The sequence below is a fragment of the Elephantulus edwardii genome, unplaced genomic scaffold (genome assembly GCF_000299155.1).
Source record: "Elephantulus edwardii isolate Elephantulus edwardi_28Jun2011 unplaced genomic scaffold, EleEdw1.0 scaffold00013, whole genome shotgun sequence".
Classification (NCBI taxonomy): Eukaryota; Metazoa; Chordata; class Mammalia; order Macroscelidea; family Macroscelididae; genus Elephantulus; species Elephantulus edwardii.
In genome coordinates, this window is record NW_006399763.1 from 15,039,215 (window position 1) to 15,063,934 (window position 24,720).

General features: G+C 46.3%; 1 protein-coding gene across 1 annotated transcript in view; it reads left to right on the forward strand.

Annotated features, from left to right (window-relative positions):
• Nucleotides 1-2,909: 2,909 nt before the first annotated feature.
• Nucleotides 2,910-24,720, forward strand: part of SIM1 (single-minded family bHLH transcription factor 1) — a 125,355-nt gene continuing 103,544 nt past the window's right edge. The window contains exons 1-8 of the mRNA XM_006881192.1: nucleotides 2,910-3,263; nucleotides 12,284-12,366; nucleotides 15,182-15,271; nucleotides 15,791-15,899; nucleotides 16,046-16,131; nucleotides 16,799-16,998; nucleotides 17,176-17,282; nucleotides 18,213-18,360. Coding sequence (XP_006881254.1) covers nucleotides 3,089-3,263; nucleotides 12,284-12,366; nucleotides 15,182-15,271; nucleotides 15,791-15,899; nucleotides 16,046-16,131; nucleotides 16,799-16,998; nucleotides 17,176-17,282; nucleotides 18,213-18,360 — 998 coding nt within the window. The 5' untranslated portion in view covers nucleotides 2,910-3,088. The remainder of the gene's footprint in view (nucleotides 3,264-12,283; nucleotides 12,367-15,181; nucleotides 15,272-15,790; nucleotides 15,900-16,045; nucleotides 16,132-16,798; nucleotides 16,999-17,175; nucleotides 17,283-18,212; nucleotides 18,361-24,720) is intronic.

The following is a 24,720-nucleotide window of genomic DNA, read 5'->3' on the forward strand; positions in this document are numbered from 1 at the left end:
CCCATCACCATCACCACCCCCATCACCATCACCACCCCCATTACCACCACCACCCCCATTTCTGGTCAAACGTGCATCCTTCAGTGATCAGAACCTCTCTGAGCCGGGTGTATAGCCCCTGAGAAAATTACACCTCCATTAGTTGAATTCCAGTTTTGAAACACCTATAAAATTTCTGTGTTTAGAAATTTTTTTACCCCCAATTTTTATCCAGAACATTCACCTCCTTTTGCCAGGTGTTGCCCAGATGTGTAAATACCCTCCAGAAGGCTACTGCCATCCATCGGGCGGCAAGGAGATGGCAGATGTTGGTATTTTTGAACAAACACTCTTAAGGTTGTTCCGAATATCAGCGGAATGGCACACACCCCTCTTCAGAATATTTGTTTTCTCAACGATAATTAGCCCACGACAGAGCGACAGGCTGGCACGTTACTAGGAAGATGAATCAGCAGCCTCCAAGCGTGTCTCCAGCAGCAGGATACAGGATCGTGGGCGCTGGCGGTGTCCAAACCAGGAGGTCCATCCCATCTCTAGAGCAATAATCTCTGGGGCAGGTCAACTTTCTCCTCACTGCTCTCGTTATCTTCATCACATGACAGAGGTAAAAGGCATTCATGTGAGAGGGTCTAGAAGATCTCTAGTACTGTATTTAATCTACGCCTATGGAGAAAACGTCTTACCTTCACTCATACAGATGCTATTTTTTTCTACAAGAAAAATCGAGTTTAGAATTTTGTCTCCTAAACCAAAATCCAACAAAAGCCTCTGCTGATATATAACATAACGGATTGTGAGATACCTACTTATCAATCTCACTGTCTAACCTTAATTTGGCCTGAAATATGATCTCTTCGCTTTCAGTAGCCCCATGCCATTACATAGGAAAATTCCCGGGGGAGATTTCCAGGACCCGATCCATTTCACAAAGAGATGCTCCTTTTGGGGAGCGAAGTTAATGACAGCTAACTCCCGTTGCCTCTTCTGGCCATGAATTCTATGATATTGTGAGTCCAAAGACAGTGGGGGTTGGTTGGTTGGGTGATTTCAGAGGGGCATTTCTTAAAAAAGAAAATGAATCCCAAAGACGCCCCTGACTCGTCCTGCTCTCGGCCACCTGCCCTGGGGAAGGTGCGCGGCCAGGTCGCCTGCGGGGAGCCCCAGCCGCGGGCAACAGCCCCAGGCATTGCAGGGTCGCTGCGCAGGGCTGAGCACTGACGCCCGCCCCACAGCAGCAGCCCGCGGGAAGCACAGCCCTCGCCCTCCGGCTGGTGGCCTGGCGGTCAGCAGCAGGGGCGGCGGCCGCACCACCTGACCGCCGCGCCCCGGCTCGTTAGGGGCGCGACCAGCACGCGGGTCTCCTGGCAGCGGGTGAGGCGGGCGGGGCGCGCGAAGGAGGCTCGGGGCGTGTTCGCGTCAGTCAGTCTGGCGAGCCAATGAACGCCGCTCCCTGGGGTAAGCTTGACCAATCGGAAGCTGGAGGCTTGTGAGTGGCATCAAGGGAGGGCGGGCAAGAAGGAGCCCGGCAGTGAAGTTGAGGCTGAAGCCTGTAAGCTATAAAGAAGTTACAGGGGGGCATTTTGGGCTTCCAATTAGGAATAGTACTAGCTTCGTAGCAACTACCGAGAAGAATTCTAAAACCACTTCACGCGTCCCAAAGCCCACACTCCTTCTCTCATGCACCCCTTCCCACAATTCCTAACCAAGAAAGGGGAGCCAGGGCGCATTTGGCTCTTCTCTGCCGGTGGAAAGCCGAGAGGCCAGCGGAGTTGCTTAGTCGGAGCGCAGACATGAGTGCAATTAAGAAGTGGGCGCTTCCGCACCCTCTACGGCCCGCGGGGACTGAAGGTAGGTGAAGCTGGAAGACACCTGGCAGCAGCCTGGCCCGGGACCTGGGCTGCGCGGGGAAGGCCGGACGCCCCACCAGAAGCCTGCACGGGGCTGGGGAGTCCCAGGTATCGGGTGCTGCAGTAACAAATACAAGTGGATGGCTTCAACGAACGAATTGATCCTGTCACGGATGAGGAAAGAGGCTAGAAGTCCGGATTGAGGGCACCAGGTCTAGGGGAAAGCTTTCCATGCTGGTTCTAGGGGGGATAAACCCTGTCCCTTCAGCTCGTTCCCTGGCCTTGGACATCTCCCTGGGTCTTGGCACCTGGCTCATACCATCTCTGCTGTTTATCAGATGCTGCCATGCCCCGGGGGTCTCTAGGCTTGGGTCTCCTGAAGGACCTGATGTGGGAAGGACACTTTTTAAAGACTCCCTGAGACTTGAGACGCGAGTTAGACGGGAAAGCCCTCCGCGGGTGTTCAGATTTGCAATGACTGCTCTCGGGCTGCACCCTCCAGGGCGTCAGGTCTCCCCGGGGACTTTGCAAACCCGCGTATTGTTGTTTGGGAAACTTCCCGGGCGCTGGAGAATGTGGAAACGGTGGGTGCGGGAATGCAGGCGTGCTGTGCAGGCAGCTCGGACTCCGGGCTGGTTTCTCCATGTCTTAAAGGGGACCATGAATCTGGCGAGAGCAGTGGAGTCGCTCAGAAGCCGCTCGCGGCCGGTTTTCGAGTTTTGGGGGCGGGGGTTGTGAGTGGTTGTGGAAACACAGGTCTTTATGCTCTGATGCTGTTGTCTTCGCAGCGGCCTGAAAAGTGATCTTCGAGCTCCATTCCCCCAGAGGGTCTGGGAGCTGCCTCCAGGGCCACGGGACTGAAGACCGAACGTCGGGGGTTATTATGCCGATTTCCCAAGGATTGGGGTTTGCAAAGCTGAACCGGAGAGAGGGCTGTCTCGGCAGAGGTCCCGCCGCCGTCATCTGACACTCCGGGCCCCCAGGATCGGCCCAACTACGTGGATCAGCAACTTTCCCATTCTCGCGCCCCGCTTTTCACAAGAAAACTGTCGTTTCGCAGTTCTGGTATTTTACTGCCACCAGCATATGTTTTTTTTCTCCTGTGCAAGGACTTCGGTCTCTTCACTCAAAGCATGCTTTCTCTATTTTTGCCAGATATGGTCTCTAGTTGAAAGTTTCTTTTTTATTTTGGATGAATCTGTGGAGCTTACGTTGTAAGAAAAAAGGGGGAACTAGACACAATGAAAGAGAAGTCCAAAAACGCTGCCCGGACTAGGAGGGAGAAGGAAAACAGTGAATTTTATGAACTGGCTAAATTACTGCCTCTGCCCTCGGCTATCACCTCGCAGCTGGACAAAGCATCCATAATCAGGCTGACCACCAGTTATCTCAAAATGAGAGTGGTGTTCCCTGAAGGTAAGTGGGTTTGCCCGGATGGAGTTTCAAAGGCAGAAGGGGACCAGGGCTTGCCGGGCGCTGAGCCTAGACCCATGGGCAGAGAGCTACATAGATCTTTACATCCGTGCTCTCTGCAAAAGGGAAGGGGATTCTTACTGCCTGCCTTGACCGAGGGACTAACTGATTCCCTGAACCAAAAGTTTGTATCCTCTTTCTGAGGCTGCTTCTACTTCCCCATAAATACTTTCTCTTCAGTCCATCAGATCTGTTTGATTGGGAAGCAGCCCAACAACGCTTTTGTCAACACTTCAGCTCCTGGTCTCAATTGAAAGTACTACTAGTGCAAACATGACTTTCTTTTTTATTCCTCTTGTTCGAATTGTGGCCAGTAGAAAACAGGACCACTGCCAAATTTGGATGGCTTTGCTAGGTATAGATAGACCGACCCAGGAAGCTAGCAAAGCCAGGCAATAATCTCTATACCTCTGCAAAAGAGGAGGATTGGGCCTAATACTGAGCAAAATAGGTCCTGAATTCACTCTGCCTCTTGTCTGTTTAGAACAAACTCACTCCAGTTTTGGAGGACGTTCATAGTTTCAGAAATTACCTCTGCAGTTAGTTCCCCCCCCTCTCAAAAATAAGATTATATGATGATTGCTAGCCTTCTCATAGAAAATATGAGCTGGGTGGTGGGTTGGCAAGTGGATGGTGGGAAAATTGTCTAAATCTATAAGTTAGACTTTCTGAGCTGTTGACGGGATGTATTTCAGATGATCAAAACTGTGTGGGACAGGTCAGCCTTCCTAGAACGCTGTCCTGGATGAAAGTAGACTCACTGAGGAGAAGACACGTTGTCATCCCTTTACAGATAGTTTCCTTTATTTTTATCCAAATACCATAAACTTATTTTTTTAAAAAATAATTTTAGATTTTTCTTCGTTGGCAGATAGGGAGAATCTAGAAATGTAAATGTTAGAATATAACATGAATAGACACAAAAAAATCCAAGAGAAAGAACATTGTTTATTTCCAAACCAGAATTTCTTATTTGATCTGTGGTGTTGAGTTTGGATGCTTGGACTTTGTTTTCTTTTAAAGAAAAGAGAGAGGAAATGGAGGGTCATTATTTGGTTTAAAGTGTCACTTCGTTTCATGTTAATATAATAGTTATTCTCCAAGTCGAAAATCGTGCAAAAACATGCTCCAAATTAATCAGAGATACCAAAGGGGGAAAATGTCAATATAGAATTCATTTCTACCTCCAGACTCTAAGCAGTGGGATAGTCGTTTTGTCTTAAAGCTGTTCAGTGAACAGCCCTCCTCGCCTGACCTGGAAACCCCAGGAGGAGAGGAATCACAGTGTAAAAGTACCGGGAAAGTTAAAAAAAAGAAAGAGGAGGGGCGACTCACGGTAACCCCGTTCTTCCCATTCAAGCTGCGCTGGGAATTGCTGGTGGGAAAATGACCAGTACGTACACTGCTTTCTGTTTTTAAAAAGGAGCTTTCGTTGCCTTTTATACTGTCAGCGCCTACTTTATAAAAATAAAGTTATCGCGAAGTCCGACGGCCGCGCAGTTCCTAACAGGATTATTAGCAGTGATTTGTCAGCCCCTGCGGTCTCAGTGGGCTCCCTTTCTGCGTGATTCCTGGCGGGTCTCGTCAATTATCGGTGCCCATGTCGCTCGCTGTTTGATCAGACAAAGCATATGGTGCCGCTTGTGCGGCTGGGAGTAACCGCGGAGCGAGGAGAGGAGCTGGCCGGGGGCGCGGGCGGCGGGCGCAGAGCGGGACCTGGAGCCGCCTGCGAAGGGCTCCGCCAGTTTTGTGTGTGTGTGTGTGTGTGGGGGGTTGTTTTGTTTTTAAGCGAGCAAGCTTTCTTGTTTAGTTGCTAACTGCACCAGTTTTAATTTCGAAATAAACAGAAAAAACAAAAACAAAAAGCAAAGTTTTAAAGTTTTAAGGCCAATGTCTCAAGGTGTCATTTGGGGGAGCTAGTTCTGTTGGTCGGGATTTTTTGTGATTTTTTTGTGGATTGTTGTTGTTATTGTTGAGAGAGTTGTGGTGAAGAACCGGAGTCCCTCTTGGTAGTCAGGCCAGTGCCCTCAGGCTGCTTTACTCTACCAACTTGTGCGTTCTGCGGCCCTGTGCACCTTCCAGGCCTAGGCCCCTCCCTCCCGTCCCTTCCGTGGGTGAGTGTGAGTTTATGGGGAGGAAGGGGATGGACGATGTGCGAACTCAGAGCACATCATTTATTTCTACAGCTACTGTTGAGCTCATAACTCACTTGCAGCCTGCGCCCGGTGAGGGAGGCCGGGTCATCCGAGCGACTGGCTCCGAGCAATGAGGTTCTGATTCAGCCAGGGAGGAGCGACAAGAACGGAAAGGCCGAAGTAGTTCTTTCAAAAACCCCAAAGAACAACAGAACAAAAGCCCAACTTTCCTATGAGTCCTAAATCGCAGAACTGGACACAACCTGCAGGTGGTGCCAGGTGTGGGTTCAGGAAACTCTGACAGTGTACAGAACCGGGGTCTACGACAACCTGGGACACTGCGCCTCTTTAAGCCGGTTTAGTGACAAGAAACGGACGCATCTAGTTTGAAGATGAAATTTATCTTTGCATCGACCTAGTAGATTTATCTTTGCATCCTAGCAGATAGTGGTCTTCAATTAAAAACCCCAAAACAACAGTGATTTCCCTATGATAACTTTGTAGTAGTTTCCATCACATAAAACTTACCCCCCCCATATAAAGCATCTGGAAATAGGGTGTCATTTCTTCATTATAGGCAAAACAAGGTCTGATTTTGCCGGTATGCCATTTCCTTTATAATACCCCACACCTTAAGGCCAAAAAGGTGAGTAGGTTTAATCATCAAACAGGAGCTTTCTAGACATATAGTTTTTTTTGGGGGGAAGAGTCCTCAAAAATATAGCTCACTGTTTCCTCCCACAATAGCTGTATACGTCTAGTATTCAGGATCTAGTCGTTTCCTTGTCTGGTTGCATCTCTGCGTTTATTTACTTGAGTAGACAAAGTGTGCGAGTTTATTTTCTTGAACAGACAAAATGGAACTATTGAGCAGGAAATGAGAAAAGAGCAAGAGCCTTAATTTGTTAAAAATAAAACATTAGATAAGAGATTTCATAGTGTAAAAGAAAAACAAACAGGGAAGATTATTGCAAAGTCATTTAACTCCATCTCTCCAATTAAGTAATATTTTATTCTAAAATTGAATTGTAATGGAAAAGTTACATCTAGATATGTATAAGTTCTTGATGTTATCATACCCTAAAAGGTGGACTAAAAAAAAGACAGATAATATTAATTTATTAGTGTACAATAAAATACAAATTTAATTACAAAGAAACATGTATTTTATATACATACATTTATTAAAAATGTTTTAGGAGTTACAGTTTACAGAATTTTCTTTGATCGACTCAAATATGTTTTCAGATTTAAAGCCATTCAGAATCTCAGTAACACCACATTACCATTCAATTGTCGAGATGTTTTTGAGAAAACAAAAAGAATTACAAAGTTGAAAGTATTACTGCTCAACAAAGAGTTTTTCTAAAGGCTGAGAGGAATGGTGTGATTAAACAAACCTCCATAGACACTTTTCACCTTAAGAGCTAAATTTTCAATGACATTGTTTTTCTGAAGCCACGAAGTGAAAGCCAAGAAGAGGCCCCATTTCCCACGTGGATCCATGATTTAAAGCTGTTTTTCTTGCTGTTCAGGCAAATGATTGAGCATTAGGTTTCAGTGTTTATTTTTTTACAGAAGTTTTTCTCATTTAAAAGCCTTTAGGCACAGTTTACGCTCCATGCTGGTTTTCTCTGTTTAATTCTAGTTTTGATGTGCAGAACTAAAGGCCAAGCTCTGCATTTGCAAAGCAGATTTATGTGCTAGAAATTGTAGATCAGATCAATGGAAGGAAAAAAAAATTTAAAAGAGATGATTAATAAGAATAACCGAAACCGTATACAATTGCCTACCTGAAGCGAAAACTAGCCTCGATTTCTAGAAGCCGGATCTCCCCCTAGTTCTAACTTAACAGCTTTGAGCTTTTGGAAACACAAATGTGAATAAAATCCGAACTTTCTTAACGGAAAACTCTGAGTGGATTCGTGTCCCATTTCTCTGTCCACTGGGCCAGTTACATTAAAGACAATGAGGTGTGGACCCGGCTGACGCTCACGTACTTTCAGGGAGCCACCCATCGACAGTCCTTGATCCTTGGAATGATACATTTTGGGGATTGCGGGGGGAGGGGAAAAAGGGAGGAGAAGAAAATTCAGTTACTTAGACATGAGTGTTACACTCAACGTGGCAAATTGGTGTTTGAGGATTGCGGGGCAAACCATCTTGGGCAGGTAGCCCCACCTTCCCGAGCCGTTCCCCTGGGTGGCTCCTCCAGACTCGTGGAGGCCCCCAGGGCGCAGCCAGGAGGAGCGAGAGCGCGGGGCCCAGGAGCAGGGGTGTCGCCCGGCGCACCTTCGCTTTCCCGAAGGCTGCTGCGGGAGATGCACTTCGCTCGGAAAAGGGCGCGGCTGAGCTCCACAGGGGTCTTTTCTGCGCACCTTTCTGCGCTTGGAGAAAGCTTGCCGGCCAGCGCCCGCCGCCTCCGCCGCCCCCAGCTCAGTGCCGGGGCCGAACCTTGAGCAGCAAGCCCGCCGGAGCGAGTGGCTCCCACGAGCGAGGGCTGGTGCGGCAATCCCGGGCGGCCTGTCGCCTTCGTCTGCGCCCCCAGGGCTGCAGTGTCGCCAAGGCCTGGCCCGACGGGCTCCAAGGCTCAGTGTCGCCCTTGAAGCATTTCGATGGTCATACACTATATGCCTGTCGTCCTCATGTGCATTTTGCCTGCACGATTTTCTCGGGCTCTGGTGGGATCTTTCCAGCCCGGTAGGACTTCAGTTTGCGTCCTCCCTGCTTGAGCTTGGCAGGCTCTGGTCCCACTAGGGAGTCTAAGCCTGGGCTCAGGCAGGCAGCTCCCCGCTGGGCCTGCAGTCTCCTCCCCCGACTTACACTAATGGTGCTGTATCCCCGCGGGCCACACCAGCAAGCCACGGAGTCTGCCTTTTGAGTCACAGGCAGTCGACCCGGGCGGAGGCCCACGCTTTGCACACATTGGGCTTTGGACAGCTTGGAGCGACGACGTTTGTCCAGGCCACACCCTCTATTGAGGACCGCAGGTATTCCTGAAGACAGATGCACCTCGGCACAAGAAAACATCCTCCCACCAGAGACGGCTCGCAGGGCGCGGTGCAGGTGCGGGGCTCTCGCCTCCACGGTCCAAGGAGAGCCCAGCCGTGCGGCTTGGTGCTTCTACCCAGGCGAAGGTTTCCGTGATGCGCACTCTACCAGGACGCGTCTCTGGCACCAAACGCGAGATTTGAAATTACTCTCTTAGACCAGGCTTCTCTCTCAGGCCTATGGAAAACTCAGTGACTGGGCCAAATCCCACTGAAATCTGGAGCATGACCTCAGGTGGCTTTCTCTACAGCCACCAGATCATGGTCAGATCGTGGGGCAGCACCATCCCCTGCTCCCGTATCACCTGAAAACCGTTTCACAATCAATCGAGGAGACAGAGGCTCAGGAAAGTAGTGCACAGGGGAGGAGTGTCAATTGTAGAATAACGTTTATTTATTTTAGGGGAATAAAACCACCAAACCAACCAAACAGTAGAACACCATTCTTTTCGCTCCTCTTCCTTTCTGAGTGAAGCGGGGGATGATGCCTGGTCTGTAATCTATATTTTTGTCAAGGGTATGCAATTCATTCCGAAGGAAAAGCTCGATCAATTTATTTTTGCTGCTTGCAATAACACAGCTGGATGAGACTTTGAGCTCACGCTAGACGGGGGCTCATCATTCATTCGCCAAGAACCGGCCTAAATGGTGCCTGTGGGATTAGGTCAATTTTAGTGGATCTACTTCGCCTCATTTGGTTACTAATTGGTTTCTTGTTTTATAAATCGAAATCTCATTTTCAGGAAATTACAAAACCCGCGCAGCCAGTCCATTGAGGTAATCCTTGGGTCAGGGGGTATTTAAATGGAAATGGCTCAACCTCGCAAGGAGGGTAAAGCAACAGTGCAACTTCCCTGCGTTCTCACATGAAATGTGAGAGCCGGCCCTTTAGATCCATAATAGACACATCCCTTCTAATGCTACTTATGTAAATATGGTAAAGCAGGCTCTGAGGGAAGAGGGGGCCGGGGAGAAGCAAAATTTATCTGCTAAAGTTAATGTGGCATATCTTGGAAATCTTCCAAAATAGATTATGTTTTCCTTTGTCTTCTGCCACTTTAGCTGGGGGAAAATCCTTTTGTCTAAAACCCGATTTAGTTATCGCCTCCCCTACACAGCTCCTTTTCTCCTGTGCAAACCTCAGTTCCCCCAGCATCTCCGAATTACAAGAGAATCTTTAGATCTTGTTCCCACTGTAATCCCGCTGAAAAGGGAGCTGGTTTCCTCCTCGTTTTAAACAGACAATCAAAGGCTTTACGAATTTTCTGCGGTAGGTCAAGTGCAGAAACGAAATCTCAGCTTACCCCCTCGCCAACGGAAATTGGGTGCGGGATTGAGTCACCACAGGCAGGAGACCAGGGGACCCGGAGGGGTTCCCCGGTGCACTCAGGGTCAGTGGGGGGCTCCCTTACCGAGTTTTGGGGCGGCCTCCCCAGCACTGCGAAGGGCGAAGAGGCCCTGGAAAGCCTGCCAGTAGACCAGGCTACCAGAGCCTTAGAAAACATTAACTCAGACACAACCTTGGGACGGAGGTTTCGACAGAACATGGAGAGGAGCAACACTCCGTGAAAGAAAAGGTTCCTTAAAAGGTGGGGAGGAGACGGGGAAGGGTCAGAGAGTCTCCAGTTAACCTGCTCCAGGCCCGGCTGTTTATTAACCTGGAGGAGTCTCCTGTTCCCTCCTAGGCGCATACTAATGAGGCCACAACCTAGGCCAACACGCAGCCAGGGCCTGCGCGGGTGGGTTCGGAACCGTGTTTAACCTCAAGGCTGGCCAGGGGGATTGGCCAATGATTCAGGTGGGAAGGCTGAGCCAGAGCGTTTTGCGATCACTCTGGGGGCCCATTATAGTTTTAGAATAGAGTCCTAGAGCCCTTTTCTTTCCTTTTTCTTCTTTTTTTTTGGCCCCGAATGCAACTTTCGTACACTTAGGGGAGCCTCAGAACACTTTCCCAGAGGGATGACGAGACCTTGCCCTGTTTGGGGAGTCCCGGCTGTAGAGCCGAGACACTTTGGGGTTTCAGACCTCTGCTGGGCTCATGCGCGTCCAAGGCTGGCATCCTCGCGCCCTTTTCTGTCCCTGAAGCGTCGTCCCTTCGCCCAGACATCCCCTGACATCCACTTCTTTTCGGTCTCTGTAGGTTAGAGGAGGGAAAGGCGAATGAGTACGCCTTCCCTGAAACCACGGAGAGGGACCCCAGTGTGGAACGTGAGGAGTGCAGGGAAGATATCACGGAGAGGGGTGTGTGCAGGTGGCTGTGTCCGCGCGAGGGTTCTTAGGGAGCGGTCCCTGAGGACCAGAGGGACCAGGACCGAGTCACTCTGGGGAGGCAAACTGGCAGGCGGAAGGAGGAGGAGTTGGTGAGGCGGGAGGGAGAGAGGGGAGCCCGCGCGCGGGCGGGAGCACCGATGTTTGCAGAGGGGCCTGGAAATCGTTAGATTTATTTAGATGTGCAAACACCCAGAAAGACCCGATTCACACTTCAGGGGCGCTCGTGGTTACTGGTTCTCTGGGCTTTGATTGCTTGTTCAGGAAGCAGCTCCTGGCGAACACCGTTAGAGTCCAACTCTACAGACCCGCCCTCTCCCACATAATACAACATAACACAACAATAAAGTGTGTTTGTCGGTGTGTACTTCAGGGTGATTTGCTCGTAAACGCAATAAATAACTTTTTTTGGGTCATGTTAAGCCTTGTTTAATGGGGTGAAGCGGAAAAGGACTCACTACCTAGTTAAAATACTTTCAGCAGCTGCACTACTGTCAGATGTTACCACATGTGCTTTAAGCTCGATGTATCCAAGTGTCTTCTGCATTGCTTGAAATGTTTCTTCTGCAAACAGAAACTATAATTCTGAGTCCATATAATTTGTTATACGTTACTATTATGATGATGATTAAATATTCTGCTCAGGAGGTTTGAATGTTTTAAGGTTTTTAGGTATTACTGGAAGATTAGTTGCAAAACCTCGAAAGACGCTAGCGTCCTGATATTAAGAACAGGAAGGGACAGTCTTTGCTAATAGGAGATGCATCTGGAAGATAGAAAAACCGCGATCATTCTCTGTATCCTGAAGGGAAGAAAGGTATAGCAAAGTAGGAGCCTTTGCCTCAAACGAAGAAAAGCCAGCGACACATTGCCTTTCTTCTTCATTTCCCCTCCACCCCCTATTTTGGTGGGAGGATTGATGCGACTGTGAAGTCAGGAGCTAGAAGGGGAAAGGAGGGCCTGCCCAGGAAGGCAGGGGCTGGAAGCCATTCCCAAGCACGAAGATTTGTCTGAAGGAGGTGAATGTCAGAGACTGCGGGGAGGAGAGAGGCGCAGGACGTGCCAGCCAATCAGGAAGTGGGCCAGGGATCCCCGCTGGACTTGGCCAGCTGCCCCGTGTCCAGGGGTCCGGCGGCAGAGGCACTCGCGGGATGTGGGGTATGTTAGGTTCACCATAAGGATGATAATGAAAACTTTGGGCAAGAAAGCAAATGTCCCACATTTTTGTAAACATATTACGTGGACTCACCCCAAGGCTGGGATGCAGTGTCTGGATCCCCTCCTGGCCACTTGGTGTCCTGGGGGGCGGGACGCTGTGCCAGCTCTGACCCGGAGACAGTATTAGTTCTAATCCTTGGGAAGCTTGGCGGAGGCAAAGGCAAAATGTACCTTTTGCGCGCTAGTGCCCTGGGTGTGCCCCAGGAGGGACACCCCGCGGCTCTTCTGTCGTCTGTGTAGACAGAACCCAAGGACTAGTTCCAACGCCGTCAGTATCTCTGTGTCTCTACAGGGCTTGGTGAAGCGTGGGGTCACTCGAGTCGGACCAGCCCCCTGGACAACGTGGGCCGTGAGCTGGGCTCCCACCTGCTCCAGGTACCAGCGCGGGCCGCCCAGCGCATGTGCGTACGGGGCGCGGGTGCTTGGCCCTCCGCGGGTCTTCTTGTTTTCCAAGCGATGCAGCTTGCACTCAGCCCTTCTGCAATTCCAACACCTCCTTACATTTTAAATATTTAGCCTCTTAACCCTTTTTTTGATGTGATGGTGCCTTCTGTGATTGAGAGGAAAGCAAGGTGACAATGAGGGGATGGTTGTTTAGTAGAGAGGCCAGTAAGGTACTGTCAGGGCGCCTAGTGAGGGAGAGAAAGCCATTGGACACCATTCTTTGGAGGAAAGGAGCATCAGAGGCTGGCCTGCAGACCTGCCCCAAGTCAAGAATTTACACAGTAAATAACAAGAATCTGGTAGAAATGCCCTTTGGTGCTTTAAACATTTCTGGCTCTTCCCTTGCAACTCGCCCTAGTTCATCCCTTCCCAGTACTTCCTGCCCCTTTCTCCTCTCTCCTTATGCCCTCACCCAGACCAACCCACGCCACAGACTCTCTCACCAGCACACACATACACACCCCAAGTTAATGAGGTTAACCAATGCGGAGCCTCCATTACCGAGGTGTTTGCAGTGCACACCATTTTAAATTGCCCGTTGCCCGCTTAAGTCACAGAGCAAATATTTAGAATAGAAAAACTCCCAGTGGCATTTTTAGGCTTGACACTTGTCCCTTACCTTGCACCCCCTTTGTTATTATTCCAGTGCACCACACGCTCCTTGCGTGGGAGCCTCTCATTTTCCTGTCTTCTTCTGTCTCTTTTGTCCGCTGACCTCATGTGCTGTCTCATTGTATTTTGATTCTCAAAACTTGTATGAGGTGCTTATCTCTTATCTTACCAGAACTAGTTCATTCTACATATATGAGTGGACCAACTCAGAGTTGGGCATAAAGCCCTGCCCGCATGGAGTTTATAGTTTAAGAAAAGTAAACTTGCAAGCACACAACACTACACTGTGTAGGTACCAGGTTGTGTAGGCCCTATGGGAAAAAATAAGGAGAAGGACTATGTTTAAGTTGTGCCATTTAAAATGGTGTGACCAGGAAAGCTTACTGGGAAGGTGACATTCAATCGCAGAGAGAGAGGGGATAGGGCTGATTGCCCCTCCTTGGCATTCTCTTCCTCTCCATGTGTCTTATTAGCAACATTTCCCAGAGTCCTCCCTCCTTTGGCTCTCTGATTTTCTCACCACTGCCTGACCTGTAACTGCTGGAGTTTCTCCCAAGTTCCAGCTTTCTAGGCTTTTTGGGAAATCTTACCCACCCTCCCCACCCCCTTTTCTCATATGAGCACAATGGCAGCTAGAATCTACAATCCAGACTCCCTTCCTGAGCTCTAGATCTTTTTCTCCTACTCTCAAATATACACATCCCAAAGGAAATCTGCAACCTCCTAAGTTTAGCATATTCAAGACAGTGCTCTCCACTCCCCTCTGCCTGACAACCCATCCCCAATACAAAATATCAAACTTCTTTACATTGTCAATCTAGTGTCCCCAGGCTCTCAATGCCCTAAAGCCTAGAAGACTGCCTCAGCTTCTCTTTCTGTCACCAAATAGCAAGAATTCCAAAGCCGGGACCATCTCTGAATGAGATCTCTACCCCTCACAATTCCCTGGTGACTTCCTGAATTCAGGCTTTACCAACTCTGCTCTAATCATTTCATTCCCACTCCTTCCTCCTATACCTCACCATTTGTACTTTGCTAGGGGTAAGCAAGTAAAAATTCAAAACACATTTAATCATTCTATTCTCTTGCTAAAAAATGTAATGGAATATAATACTTATAAAAATTCCTCATATTATCATTCCCAGTCCCCCCAAATCGAACTCTGGTATGATTCCGCATCCCTATGCTCATGACACCAAATTAATCACCCAAGAAAACATCACTCTGCCTTCTCCCTCTCTTCACACCAAGTTTCATCTTTGAGGCTCTGGGCAAACATCAGCACCTTCAAAGCATCTTTGATTCCACCCTCCCCCCTTCAAAAATCAGCACTGTCTGCTTAACACATCTGTCTCCAGGCCACTAGATTTTGAGCTTCTTGAGAGCAGGACTGGCTCATCCTGTCTGCACTGGCTGGACTGAGGCCTCATTCACAAAGATAAAAGGACAGTGAAAGTCCAATACTTTTCCTCTTGGAGAGCCTGTCAGTTTGATGCACCAGTGTAAACACACACTATAGCACTACTCTATGGATTTGCTGCCTGTAAAGCCTCTTGTTTCCTAAACCTCATTCTCCTGGAATCTTTCCAGAGTCATTGGCTACTTCCCATCAGTCTCCAAACTTTTCACACTGTCAGATCTTCTTCCCAGTGCCTGCTGCAATGAATCTTCCCCAGACCTAGCTAGTACTCTTTCTTTTATAGGCTGCTGCCATATGGAGTCTGATACCAGACTCACACCAGACATTCTGGTTTTTCTTTCAGTCACAATTCCTCGAGATGGTAAGCCACTTCTTATTGCAGGCAATGATTTCCCCCTCCCCAACAGTGTTTGTGTGGATATGTCGCAGATATGTCCATGTTGGTGAATCCTGTCTCTTGGAGGGCAGTAGGTTTCCCACTACTTCCTCTAGATCTCTCCCAGTGTGCTGCATGCAAGTCCCCACACACAGCCTGAAAATGAACAAAAGCAGGGGACTCTTGTGACTGGTTTTATATACCCTGCTGCCCACCAGTCCCTTTTCACTTTATTTCTATGCACTCCTAATTGAACCTCTCTAACGTCTGCTTCTCCTTCCCATTTTATCCAGAGTGGCCCACAAGGGTTTCCATTTTCTCTGTTTTTGCCTCCTCAGACCCTGGATGGCTTCATCTTCGTTGTGGCGCCAGATGGGAAAATCATGTACATCTCAGAGACTGCTTCAGTCCACCTGGGTCTTTCTCAGGTAGGTAGCGGAGGAGGGGACTATACTATCAGCCTCAAGTCTTTACATTTATAGCAAGAACTGTTGACTGACTTTCATTTCTGCAATGCTGATGCTGGAAGCAACTCAGAGAGGAGATTTAAATCTTTAAAAGAGTTTAAGTGTCCTCATTCATCTACTTCCTTTATCCTTTAACTTCTACTCCAAGCCAAAATAATGGCTACGTTTTTTGCATCTGTACTAGAAGCTAGGCACTTTGAGAAGCAGTGATATGCTTTATCTTGTATAAAGATATCCTTACCAAAATATCACCAGGGAGTTGCTGTTATTGTTTTAATTCCTTAGATTAAAAAAAAGGGGGGGAGGAAGAAAGTTAGATAGCAAGTAGGAATTGAAATTGGAATTTAAGACTGACTCCCGAATTCCCGCTTTTATCCTCACTGCCCCAGCTTTGCCCCAGGAACCTCTGACTTAATCTGCCAGCCCCCCTCCCATGGAGCAGCCCATCATCACAGGACAGTGATACTCTCCTCTTGACAGGTTGAACTGACCGGGAACAGTATATACGAATACATTCACCCAGCTGACCATGACGAGATGACCGCGGTACTCACAGCCCACCAGCCCTACCATTCTCACTTCGTGCAGGGTAAAGGCATGCTCCCCACACTCTGACCCATTGCAGCCTGCTTTAAGGCATCTATCTCCTTCCTTAGTTTTTACAGGCTGTACAAGGCTGTGCCCCCCTTCACCCTATCTCACACCCTGCACCCCCTTTTTTCTCCTCTTCCCTAGAGTATGAGATTGAGCGCTCCTTTTTCCTGAGGATGAAGTGTGTCTTGGCAAAGAGGAATGCGGGCCTCACTTGCGGTGGCTACAAGGTGCGTGGCTGAGCTGGAAGCCTCCAAGCGGCATGGAGGCTATGAGCAGGAGGTGTGGGTGGGAGTTAGTTACCTGTAGCCTTTTTGAGGGTGCTGCCCAAAGTGTCAAAGTACTGCCTTGTGGGTCATTACCCTTTTAAGACTAAATCTGAGCGAGTCGGGATGCTTTTTAATTCTGGGGGGATTAATCTGGAGCCTATGGGTGGACCTCAAGAGTTTGGAAAACGCCTGAAATCGTCCATAACATCCATACTCATAGAGTTCGATTCTAACCCGTAGAATACGTAACCGATTCTTTATTAAAATTGTTGTTGTTGATTGCCTTCGAGTGGAACACAACTCATAGCGACCCTATGAACAAAAGGCCTGAAGCCCCTCTACAAATTAGTGCAGTTCCAGGTCCTGACCTGACCATAAGATGCCTTTGGATTGACTGGACTCTGACTCCTGCACTTTCACTGACTCCTAGGCAGTCAGTGCAGCAATGGAGTGGCCCCCTTGAGACATTCAGAAGGCCAGCGACGACTTTGGACACCTTAGTGCAGGTCGTGGCCAGTGCAGGTCGTGGCCAGCACAGAGTCCACAGCTGCGGGACGTTTCACTCACCCTTTCCCCAACTTTTTTGGGTGCAAGGTGGCTGTGGCTGACTCTTGCTCCCCTGCTGCAGGTCATTCACTGCAGTGGCTACCTGAAGATCCGACAGTACAGCCTGGACATGTCTCCCTTTGACGGCTGCTACCAGAACGTGGGTCTGGTGGCCGTGGGCCACTCTCTGCCGCCCAGCGCGGTCACGGAAATCAAGTTGCACAGCAATATGTTCATGTTCCGTGCCAGCTTGGACATGAAGCTCATCTTCCTCGACTCCAGGTGGGCCTGCAAGGAAGCGGGGGGTGGGGGGTGGGGGGGTGAACCTGACCTTGCCCAGTGATGGAGAACTTCCTTTAGATCCTCTAAGTCCATTTTGCATTGGGGCAGGGTAGGGGTAGGATGCGGGGAGGAAAACACTATATCCTGCACTCATCCCGCGGGCATTGCTTTCTTTAGGGTGGCAGAGTTGACAGGGTATGAGCCTCAGGACTTGATCGAGAAGACCCTGTACCACCACGTGCATGGTTGCGATACCTTTCACCTGCGCTGCGCGCACCACCTGTGTAAGCGTCCACCTGGCCCTGCATGCGCCGCTCAGCTCGTGGGAGGTGCGGTCTCCGCCCATGGGAAGCGGACGGGTGGAGCTGATAGGAGGTGCTGGTGCTCACAAAGGTCTATGGGGCGTTTTGGGCGAATTCCCCGCCCCACCTCACCCCGCGGGTTTGAGGTCCTCCTTCCCTTCAGGATTCCCAGCCTTACCAAAATATGCAAACATATTTTAGGGCATTATTTTTATCGTAGGAGTATGCAATGAGGGTTGTAGAGTGGATTACATTTGGGGCTAGTTGGTGGGGTTTGGGGAGGTGGGGGGGGATTGTGTATCAATGAGGGAGTTTTTCTTTTGCGTTTCAAGGAGAGGAGCAAATGGGGGCCAGGGGGGAGGGGGTTTGTGCGGGGAGAAGGGTGCAACAATGAATGAATGGAATCCCAAAATCTCTGTAGATGTTCATTGAAATGAAAAATAAACAACCTAAATTAAAAAAAAAAAGGATGCAAACAAAACCCTAGGCCAACCAGACCCCTTACGCAATGACTGGACTCAGCTTGTACATAGGATTTTGAGCATAAACTCACGGGACAGAGAACGTGAGCAGTGGCGTTTAGCTGCTCAGACCCTTCCACTTTCTGTAGTTAGAAAAAAAAGCAGCTGGAAACCCTTGAGGTGTTTCCCACTTTGCTCAAGTTGAAGCAATCGGCCCAGTGAGGGCCCGCCACGTGAACATCCCCTGAGAGGTGTGGGGTGGGGGAGTGCTGGAGGACTCGATGCAGATTAACTGGACAATCAATTACTTGGAGAATTCCTCTGTTCCTCCTTCCAATGGGACTCAAATATTAGGTCTACAAAGGGACCCCAGCTCCCCCAGCAGGGGCTGCACCTGGGGGCGACCCGAGGCAGGCTCGTTCACTATCCCCTGTTTCCGCTCCCCCAACAGTGCTGGTGAAGGGCCAAGTGACCACCAAGTACTACAGGTTCCTGGCGAAGCACGGCGGCTGGGTGTGGGTGCAGAGCTATGCGACCATCGTGCACAACAGCCGCTCGTCCAGGCCTCACTGCATCGTCAGCGTCAACTACGTCCTCACGTGAGTGGCCGTCTGGGATCCCCACGCCCAATCCCGGAGAGTCCAGCCGGCCGGCAACGGGCCAGAGTGGGCTGGAGGCGCGGGGAGCAGGGCCAGAGCTTTGTTTTATTCAAAGGGACAGCCCTTGTTCTTTTCTAGAGCGATTGAGGAATTTTTCCATCCACAGCCTATATTTGCTTTCTATTCTTTCTCCCCCCCCTTTTAAAGCCAACCCTGCATTGAATAAAAAACTTAATGCAGCAGAAAGTGCGGGGTGGGGGTGGGGTGGTGGAGTGGGTGGAAAGGGTCCGGCGTACGGAGCCATTTATGGATAACAAACAGGACATCTGTTTCACTTTTTCAAATCTGGGGTTTGAAGTTCTTAATTTTAACCAGAGTCTCCAATCAAAGTGAAGAGTTCTGAGAGAGTGGTTCTTTCCCTGAGCTACAAAGAGGGTTTGAGTTTTCAGGAGGGTCTGATATTTTACCCTTGGAAAGCCAAAGGACCCGATCTAATGGCTAGAAGTGTAGGCGCGCGCCCAGGCCCTGTGCGTCGCGCTGCGGCTCCAGGGCCACCTGCGGGCGGGGCTTGGGCTCCAGCATTTGAGCCTTTTCGTTCTGAAAACAGTAAACGTTTCTAGTTGCGGGTGTGGCCTGCAGGCTGATCACGTGGCCTGGTGCGTGGCTGGTGAAGAAAGCACGTTCTGTGTTCGTGGAAGTGGAATTGCTTAGTGCTGAAGCCTTTTTGAAGAACTCTATTGTGTGCGTAGTTGCTGTTATTTTAAAAATAGAGGTTGAAATTATTTTGCTTTTAAAGGGACCTCTGGAGTTATTTACTTTGGAAGCATTGACACAACAAGCACTTAGTACAAATGCTAAGGGTGCTATTTGGCTGTATTAAACAAGAACTAGATTAATTTCACGATGTTTTAAATTGCCAGATTAAAAATGTAGTAGAGGGGAAATATTCTTGGCAATAAGAATATTTACTCTGTGCTCTGTTTAATAAGAAAATATAATTCAGTAGACATAGAAAATGAATTTGGTTTAGATGAGGATTCAGTATTCAAGAATAATAGCTGATTATTAAGAAGAATATTTCTCTTATTTTAGTAAGCAGTGCTAAAGTAAATACTATTAGATTTGGTAATAGCAAGGAGGCTGTGGATTTTAATAGAGTTGACGGCATACCAATATTTTGGGCATCATGAAACAAAACCATTTATTTTAGAAATGTAGTTTGTCATATTATAAAAATAAATATAAGAGAAAATGGCAAAGCACAATTGATAAAATAAGCCACTCTGTGAAGCAGAAGCATCAAAGGGTGAAAAATCACGTTGGCTTCCCATGGAAAGGAAATGGCCACTCTTTAAGAAAGTACTTTGTATGTCTGAGACATCACAAGCTTTACACATACACTGTGTTCTCTGGTGGGTGCCTGTGGTTAGTAATAATTTTTTATCAAACAGCAGGGTATATAGTCACACAGACCCATATAAATGATCAGAATGCGAGTTAGACCTCCCAATGGGCAAACTTAATTTATGTTTGGAGTCATTTTGAAATATTCTGTTTTGTTTTCCAGTGAATAAGTGTACTTTCTTCTTTGTGTTTACTCTGCCATTTTTCACTTTACGTACTTCTTCAGAACTGCAGAATTAGACGACCAGCTTTGTATCAGATTAAAAAGATGTAATGAGGATAAATAAATCATTTATAAAAGGAAAAATAGTATAACATGCGTTTTCCTGAACATTTTTATCCTGCCAAATGAAAATAGAAATAAACATGCAGAAGCATGTAGACACAAGCGCACAAGATGAAAAGCTGAAATTGATTACTATCTTGTGACTCTGCAGTTCTAATTCTTTGTATAAAAATTCGTAGAACAATTTTTATAGCTGCAAATGTGGAAACTGTCTTAGACAAAATGTCATCAAGTGGCTCTGTGTGTGTTGACAGGATTTTCATAATGAACAGGTTGCAGTTTGTTTGATGTGTGTATTGCACATCTGGCTGGAAGTTACTAATTTACATTGTCTTAGCAAATTAAATAGATGGCTATTGATTCTCTATGGTAGCAGTGAACTACCACATACATTTGTTTTCAGGGCTAGCTCTCTATGAAGGCTGAGAATGATAAGTGAATTCTTTCCAAACACACCACCTCAAACAATGTGCTTTAAACCACAAGCTCCCAAATAACTCAACATGCCAGATGTTTTCCAAATTTAAGCACTTTAATAGTGTATATTCTGAAGGGATATTCATGTCACCAAAGCAGTAATTTTAAATAAGCTTTGGGCAAATGAGAACATAATTTTTGCTAGAAGCTACATTCCTAAGAAATATTTTTTCTAAATTCCTAATGCTAAACTTAGTGTCATAGTTTTAAAAAAAGGCTGGAAAAATCAGTTTTTATTATTTGTTAGAAGCAGCATGAATAGAAACAGCCTACAACCGTGTTTTAGTAAGTAGCTGAACAGTGTAGATATGAGAATTCGAGAGTTCTAGCTAGAGGCAGGTAGTGTATGCCCTGGTGCTTTTACTGGCTGCTGTATAACTGCCAGGCATCCAAAACCTCTGGAGGGAAGTATGGAGAGACTGAAATGAAATGTAAGAATTTTGGTGTTTGTTTCCCCCCTCCCCCCCAGTCTCTAAAATTCAGTGTAACTTTTAGAGTTCTTCATTTGAATGCTGGGTGGGGAGAGAAATACTGACAGTTTATTATTTTCTATGGTACGAATATATATCCTAGTACTTTGATTTGCAAAAACAAATTTCAAGTGATCACAGATTTTGAACTAAGTGGTAAGTATGATACACCTTAATCTCTGATTATTTTCAAAAGGATAGCTGAGAGGAGGGAGCTAGTGTATGTTAACAGTGAACACTGGCAAAAGTATTGACAGTAAAAATAAACTTTGTAAAGATTTAGGTTCTTTTTTTTTGTGGTGTTATGTGCTGTCAAGTTTGGTGCCAATTCATAGCTGGCCCCACAGCAGGTTTTTCAGATACTGTAAATCTCACATGAACGGAGTGCCCATCTTTCTCCCACAGAGCAGCTGGTGGATTTGAACTACTTGACTTTGGGTGGGCAGTACAAATCTTTACTCAACAGACCACCTCTTTTCTCTAGATCTTTTTAAAACTTATTTATTTGTTCATTAGTTAACTGTTGTTTTAGGTATTTTGCATAGTTTCAAATCAGGAAGGGTGTAATCAGGGTTGCATACTTTTTCCATACCTAACTGTATGCTGAGTTAATTATTTGAGTAGCATATGAAAAGGAGTTGGCTTTTAGTGTCTTGATGGCAGTCACGTAAGGGAAGTTTTTGGGTCCTGTTTGAGCTGTGTTGCTCGTTCCCCCACCCCGGAAAAAAAAGCAGGTGTTAGTTGAACTTTTGACCAAGGGTGGAGGCCTGCTAAAGGGTGTGTCTTTAAAATCCTGTAGTGAGAGGTTGGGTCTGCAGCTGACCTGGAGACTGCAGTCCTCGGGACAAATATATTAATTTTAGAATGAATATTCTTTAAGTGTTATAGCAATCATTTGTTTAGTTGTTGAACTGAAAAACTTGGAATTGCTGTGATGCTGAACACTGTGCTATAGTTGTGTCAAATACCATAATAGTTACTCATCACGTACAACATTTGGACGAGCTTCCAGATTGATTCAGGTTGGGAAGCAGGAGTGGCATCTACTTCCCAAACTCTGCAAACTCTATAAATGTACAGAAATTATGTTAGCTAACCACTGCTAAGTGAGACTAGTATTGTTATATCTGGAGGAACATTCTTCCACTTTGTACATCACTCTTTGTCAATGTGCTGTATGAACTAACCTGAGTTTGCTGTGATGCTGAACCTTGTGCCATGGGGATATCAAATAACGACTTCCTTATGTGGACAGTATTTGGTAGAGCTCCCACTTGTAAAACAGGCTTGGAAGCAGGAGTGGCATCCACTTCCTAAACCACATGCCTCTGGAAACTATGAACTTGTTCATAGAGTTGCGATGAGTCTGCTCAACTCAACAGCAATCAACAACAACAACAACAACAACATTTTGTGCATAAATGTTGAATAAGGTTATGTATTCTTGATCTAGTGTGCCTTAAAATCATTATATATTGTCCTTCCTTATAGTTTTAATTTTATTCTAATTTATTTACAAAATTTAAATACTTTGTTTTTCACAAAAGATCCTTCCCATTTCATTAGCCGTGCAACCCATCAAATTGTGCAACCCTATGATTAACAAACACCCTTCCCTCTCTAGCCTCACCCCTCTGTTTCTACCTTTTCCCCCTTGGATCTTCATACTCACATAAAACCATTATTGTGGAATGAGTATGAGGATCTTTTCTCTAGATCTTAATAATGTATTCAGTTTTCAGTACATTTAGTATGCATTGCTAACACTGGAGTTAGACATGTGACGTCAAGAAACTCAGAGTCTAAAGAAAAGAAATATTAAAACTGTTTAGCTTTACTACCAAGCAAAACCACTGCTGAGTCAATCCTGATTTATAATGACCCCACAGGATGAATAGAACTGCCCTAGAGAGTTTCTAAGGCTACAAATCTTACAAAGGAGACAGTCATATTGTTCTCTCTTGTAATGGGTGCTGTGTTTGGACCACCACCTTTTCATTCAGCAGCTGAGTCCTTTACTGTGTGTCAGGGTGGCTTTTTTTTTTTACCTTTTATAACAGCAAATGTTCAGTAGAATGTTCTGTAATGGTAGCAAACCTTTACATCTGTGCTGTCAAATATGATCGCTTGAAGCCATGTGCAATTATTTTTCTGAAGTTTATTGTGGTTTAGGTGACTTAAATTACTTTCTTGAATTCATATTTCCTTGAGTTTAATTAAAAGTTTCAATTATTCATGACAAACATTAGGATTTAATGTGATTGAAATTGAAAATGTGGAAACCCAATAAGCAATGAAAATCAATTTACAAGAAAATAAAGAATCTTGGTTTACGTTGTGTTTTTAGGCTTTTTATGGTTTAAAACAGACACATAACTTTTTTTTTTATTCTTTTTTGTGTGTGTACTGTCAAATTGGATCTGACTGGTACAGGAGGAGATTGCCCCTCCTTCTCCAGCAGAGCATCTGGTGGATTCAAACCACACGCCTCTGGGATTGCAGTGCATCTTCTTGCCACTAGGCCACCGGAGCTCACTACGTAACATTTTTTTTAAAAAAAACAAAAGGAAAAAGAGAGTGTGTGTAACATGTCAGGCTGGTAATCAAAAGATCAGCAGTTTGAATTCAGCAGTCTCTCTTTAGGAAAAAGATGAGCGGTATCTCCCCTTAAAGATTTCTAGTCTTAGCAACTTGATGGTGGGTTGCTATGAGTTGAAATAGATTCAATGGTAGTGAGTTCACAGATAAAGACAATTTATCTTTTTTATTCTTAGGAGCGAAATTAAAGTAGAAAAATACTATTTAAAAATATGATAAACTTATAGTTTTTTCGAACATATAGAAAAGTTGAGACAAATATAACAAATAGTATAACAAATATTCCTAAACAAATCATCTATGTTTAACAATGGTTAATATTTTACTGTATTTGCTTTATGGCTTTAGGTTCACTTCTATAATAATTTCAGAGGAGGCTAAAGATGGACATTTTGACTTTTCATGTTTAAATTGCATTTTCTTTGTGTAACAGCTATGCTTATTTAAACTGGCACATTTTAGAAGTGTTCAAAACTGGATGTGGAAATTTGCAAAAATATAGATGGAATTTGCTTTACTAGTGCTGTTCAAAACAATCTCTTACTAATAGACATCAGGTGTTGTTGTTTTGTACAGTTGAATAGGAATCAACTCATAGCTGACTCTCCAGCAGATTTCCAGAGACTGTAAATTGTATAGGAAGAGATTGTCCATCTTTTTTGTAGCACCTGGTGGATTCAAACATCAAGTCCTAACATATATAAACTTCAAGTAGGTTGACCAATAGGTGGTATTCTGTGAGGGGAATCCTATAGGGTGTACAGTTAGACCTCATATCCGTGGATTCTGTGGGTTTGCCTCTGTGGATTCAACTGAAAATCTTGGAGGGGGGTAGGGTGAGGTGCAATTACATGGTTAAAGCAAAATTTCAAAGACTAAAAGGGAGCAGAAAGTGCTGTTTACATAGCATTTATATTATATTAGGACATGCTCACCAAGTTGTGCCAAGAAATCTGGAGAACGACCACTTGGCCAACTGACTGGAAGAGATCGATATTTGTTCCTATCCTAAAGAAAGGCGACCCAACCAAATGCGGAAACTACAGAACAATTTCACTGATTTCACATGCAAGCAAGATTTTACTGAAGATTATCCAAAAACGACTGGAGCAGCACATCAACAGA